This window comes from Lygodium microphyllum, chromosome 6 (genome assembly GCF_053477565.2).
Source record: "Lygodium microphyllum isolate KBCC chromosome 6, Lygodium_microphyllum_v1.1.10, whole genome shotgun sequence".
NCBI classification, from domain to species: Eukaryota; Viridiplantae; Streptophyta; class Polypodiopsida; order Schizaeales; family Lygodiaceae; genus Lygodium; species Lygodium microphyllum.
Window position 1 is genome coordinate 30,865,243 of NC_141140.1, and position 5,454 is coordinate 30,870,696.

General features: G+C 44.1%; 1 protein-coding gene across 1 annotated transcript; it reads left to right on the forward strand.

The window, feature by feature from the left end:
• The first annotated feature begins 900 nt into the window (after nt 1–900).
• LOC148034430 (peroxidase A2-like) lies at nt 901–4,803 on the forward strand. The gene is made up of 2 exons (XM_087679372.1): nt 901–1,556; nt 4,021–4,803. Exons 1-2 carry the CDS (start codon nt 1,080–1,082, stop codon nt 4,609–4,611), a joined length of 1,068 nt encoding a protein of 355 aa, XP_087535498.1. The 5' UTR covers nt 901–1,079; the 3' UTR covers nt 4,612–4,803.
• The last annotated feature ends 651 nt before the right edge of the window (nt 4,804–5,454 follow it).

The window sequence follows — 5,454 nt, forward strand, 5'->3', positions numbered from 1 at the left end:
ACCATTCGATGTGAAAGAGGACCAATACGTCATTGATGAACTGATTAACTGTGATTCGTGAAGAAAGATCGGCTACCTACACATGCTTTACCGGAATGACAAGGATAGGAAGAGAAATTACTCGTAGCTTTGGGATTTTCCGATGGATGTACACAAATGGTTCTCAATGGTCAACCTATCTCTCTTTCTCTTCCCCGGGCCCCGTCCCCCCCCGCACCAAATCATCACTCCTCCGCTTAGTCTGTCCCCTACCGACCTTTCGATGTGAAAGAGGACCAATACGTCAATGAATGAACTGATTAACTGTGATTCGTGTAATAAGATCGGCTACCTACACATGCTTTACCGGAATGACAAGGATAGAAAGATAAATTACTCGTAGCTTTGGGATTTTCCGATGAATGTGCACTTAGTGCAAGTCAGCAGTTTGAAAATTGGGAAAGGAGAGCTGTTTTAAATAGTAAAGTGATGGCGTATCAATTTGAGATTATCACGTACGCAAAAATCAGCAGCTGTGAGTTTTGGAACTTGCCAGTGTTCTCTGAGTTGTGAGTCGTGACATCTGAGCTCTTAATCGTACACAAAGTAGGTATATAATTACTATTATAATTACTCGAGAAAGCTTTACAATGAAGTATACACTTGGATTTTCACAAATTTCAGACGTTTGTTATTGTAAGCGTCAAAACCGTGCATGCGGGCGAGCAGTCCTTGTTATTCTAGAGCGAGGCGCTTGCCCCCTCACCGTGGGTGGCCCCTCCAGGAAGTAGTTCACGAGGAAACCAGCGAGTCAGCTGCACCTCTGATTTGGCGTTCACACCTAATCTAATTCATTCAGTCAAGACTCCTGAGTGGCTAATTCCTTCCTCATGCGTGCCTAATTATTAGAGTTTGCATGCATGAGAGGATCTATAAAAGGTTGCAACTACCTTATCGAGTTCCAGCTCCACTCTCACAGGCCTTCTGACGGACTGAGTGAGAGTCTGTCCATGCCAGGAATAAGGAAGGAGATTAGAGAAAGCGAGATCGGGGGCTAGAGAATAGAGAATAGAGAGTCAGCTACTTGTAAGCTAGCTATTATGGGTTATTACAGTAATGTGAGGTACGGCCCTCATTCGCATGATGATACCGCGCCAATACTGCAGCTGCGCCCAGCATATACAGCTGCGCTGTGCTTCTTCCTGATTGTCGCTACGTCCGGCCCGCACAGGCACGTCAAATCGGTATCGGGTCAGCTCACGTCGGATTTCTATGCTACCTCGTGCCCGAATTTAGAGAGCGTGGTGCAGTCGGCCGTGCAGTCGGCGGTGACCGCCGACACGCGCATGGCGGCGTCCCTGCTGAGGATGCACTTCCACGACTGCTTCGTGCAGGGGTGCGACGCATCGGTCCTGCTGGACGGGGCCTCGGGAGAGCAGTTCGCGGCCCCAAACAACAACTCCTTGCGCGGCTTCGATGTACTGGACAACATCAAGGCGGCTGTGGAGAGCGCGTGCGCGGCCACGGTCTCCTGCGCCGACATTCTGGCCCTGGCGGCGAGAGACTCCGTTGTGCTGGTAAGGAGTCCTAAGGGTGCTTCTTAATGTGAAGTCTAATGCACACAAAACCACATTGCAATAGATTCAACACCCTTAGCTATCACCGCAACTACTAGGTCTTGCCAAGCGACACATCATTGATCTCAAGAGTCAATAGCTGTGCCTATTAGAAGACTCAATAGGTCTTGCCGACATTAGTATACACCAAGTGTGAGGTTTATGGAAGAAGACGCAAGAATAGGTATGTAAAGCTTGCACGCGAGTTTCTAATGGAGGTAGATACTACTAGAATTAAGAGCCCCATTTCACAAAACATTAGTTCAGAGGCCGGACATTGAGAGTCGCTACACCCATAATTGCCGTCTTAGGATAGAGAGTCCCATGGTTAGTAGGGTTTTCTTCACCGACATTTCCCCATTAAGATGCACAAAGCTAGAAACGTTATTGAATGGGAAAAAGAACGCAACACCAGAAACCCCAATGCCAACCAATCTAGGCTAGGCAATTCATTACATTCATGCATGTCCACATTCGTTCAACTCTAAAGGGAAGATATCCTTGGTTGGGTTGTTGACTTTTGGCAAATTGCAAGCATCGTAGACCTTATTTTATATGGGGCTTTGAAATAGGATAATTTTGCACATTTACTAACCCTATTGATAATCTAGTGAAATGGTTCATATTTCCATGTGGCCCTTTTTTTTAAAAGTATCCTACTACGAAGGTTCTCGTTAACTTGATTGTTTGAGTCCATTCCCTTCTAACGTCCTACAAGTGCTTATCTTCTACAAACTTCCTAGTATGACAATTCTTGAACTGGATGTCAATCTCATAGAAAAATGTGGTGGGAATTGTAGCACTCAAAAATTTAAGAGAACTTTGTCATTGCACTCCGCTTGCATCCTTCTCATCTTACATTGAGCAGTACACCGCAGATTTTAATCAAGCTATCCTTCTTATCATACTCTAAGTAAGACTTGGTTAAGTTCTAGATGTTACCTTACAACACAGTTAATTTGAGTATTGAAAAAACGAAACTCCAATTGTAGGAGAAATCACAACAATTGGTTTGACTTTGCCAAGCTCAAAGGAAACAAGTGAGAGTAGTCTTTATCACATGGATTTCCTTGATGTTGTGCTCATAGTGTAATAATAGCTCAAGGGCCTTCTTATGCACCACTTTAGTGGGGCTAGTAGAAGTTAAAATTTTTATCACCCCATTCTCTTTTCAATAACTACAAAAAAGTGCATGCTAGCTATTTGTTTGTATTTCCAATGGAACCACTTGATTTTTGAAGGATCCTACTCATAATGTGCTTGTCAAGTTGATTGTTTGAGTTGATTCCCTTTTGACATGCTACACATGCTTATCTTCAACAAACTTCCTAGAATTACAATTCTTGAGTTGGGTGCAAATCTCATAGAAAATTTTGTTGGGATTTGTAGCACTCGAAAACTTAGGAAAACTTTGTCCTTCAACTCCACTTGCACCCTTCTCACCCTTCATTAAGCACTATGCCATAAAGTTTAATCAAGTTATCTATCTTATCATACTCAAAGTTTGACTTGGTTAAATTCTACACATTATCTTACAACATAATTAATTTGAGTATTGAAAACACAAAGCTCTAATCGTAGGAGAAAGCAAAACAATTGGTTATACTTTGCTAACCTCAAAGGAAACAAGTGAGAGTAGTCTCTATCATGTGGATTACCTTGATGTTGTGCTTATGGCTTAACAACAACTCAAGGGCCTTCTCATGCACCACTTTAATGGGGCTAGTAGAAGTTACGATTTTTGTCACTCCATCATGTTTTCAATACATACAAAAAAGAGCACGCGAGCTATGCCATGAAAGACATAGCCAACCATTGTTCTTTGCATGAACAATAAGCATCATATTCAAGATGAAGCAATCAACAAATTATCATGCTTGAAATCTTTGGGGCCCCACTTCAATTTGATGTAAACTTGGGCACTCCCTTCCATAAGCGTTCATGAAAACCAAAGCTTACTGTCAAGTGAATTGTTAAATTTAGAAAAAATACATCGAGATGTTTGGACAAAAGATTTTACCATTCTAATGTCTACGGTGGTCATACTATGACCAAAATGGCTATAATTTCCAAGGAAAACCTTACAAATTATCAATCTCGAAGATTTGTGCATCAATTAGCACTTCTTTCCATCAACATTTTCCAAGAAATCCCACAAGTCTCGATGCGAGCAAGCCTTCCTCTCATGCCCTGTTCAACGAAGGATATGTGTGACAAGTAGTACGTTGCCATCGTGGACAAGAGATCAATGAAGCTTAATAGTGTGTGACAAGTAGTTATTTACCATCTTTGACAAGACATGCGTTGCAATGCATGTGCTAGGGAAAACCTAGTACAGCAGCTAGAAGTCGTACTTTAGTCTTTGTGGTAACTGAGTATGCAGGGGACACAGAAAGTGACTCACCAATGTCTGTGATGCGAGCAGGCGGGCGGACCATCGTGGACGGTTCTGCTGGGGCGAAGGGACAGCGCCACCGCAGCAAGCCAAAGCGCGGTGGTGGCAGCCTTACCGGCGCCAAACGACCCGCTCTCCACAATCATCAGCAAGTTTGCCGCAGTGGGCCTGAGCGAGCAGGACGTTGCAGCGCTGTCGGGGGGCCACACCTTCGGCCGCGCCCGCTGCGTCTCGTTCGTGGGCCGCCTCTATAACTTCAGCGGAACCGGTCAGCCCGACCCTACCCTGGACTCCACTTACCTCCAATCACTGCAGGGCACGTGCCCCCAGGGCGGCAACCCCAACGCGGTGGCCCCGCTGGACCCGGTGAGCCAAGACAGCTTCGACAACCAGTACTACCTGAACCTGCAGGGCAACCAGGGGCTGCTGCAGTCGGACCAGGAGCTGCTGTCCACCTCCGGCCAGGCCACTATACAGAGCTACGTCAACAGCTTCGCCTCCGACCAGTCCACCTTCTTCAGCAGCTTCATGGCCTCCATGGTCAACATGGGCAATATCAGTCCCCTCACCGGTTCTAGCGGTCAGATTCGCCTCAACTGCGGCCAGCCCAATTCTAGCTAGCCAGGTTCTCCCACATTCTAAAGGAGCCAATCCCTTGTATACATAATCTTGCTTGTTCTTCTTCCAATGATCTAATTAAGTTATTTCTTTGCGTTTAGCTCCCTAGAGCAACACAGATGAGGAAACAACTTCTTTCCGAACGGACATGTATGTTCACAAATACATAGACGTGATTGACTGTTGCAAAAACATGAATTAAGTTAAATCGGTTCGATTTTAGTGAGCACTCCTCAATAGAAAATGAGAAATATCAACCTGTCGGTCGTTCATTTCCTAAACCGTCAAGATCGTTAGATACATAAAGTAACAATGTACACTAGTGATTGTTCCCATTGCGTTCACCAATGTTCAAGTTTCAAGTATAGGCCTCGTGACACATCTTGTGATGCATTCTATCAAGACTTGCATATTCTTTCTTGGCCAGTGCAAGCAAGAAATCAGGGTATTGGAAAACCATTATGGAGATCTTGAGATCATCAAGCTCTAACTCCAAAATAATGATGTGGCGATGTAATATGTTATTACCTACCCAACTGAAGTTAGTGGAAAGGGTTACGATGCCTCTCTTGTTTTGCAAAACCAAATCTACGGATATGCAAATGTTTAATCCTCTTAAAATGAAAGCCCTTGTCTTGAATCGTTCTACACTACGTATCCTAATTCTACCGTAGATAGAGTTATATTTATCATAGAATGGGGTCCAAACCAAGGGCAATTTTCCAAATGCTTCTCTCATCACTTTCCTAAGAAGAAAAATCCAATCTTTGTATAGTTTTCTCTCTCTCTCTCTCTCTCTCTCTCTCTCTCTCTCTCTCTCAAATAGAAAGTAGTGTTGCATTGTAT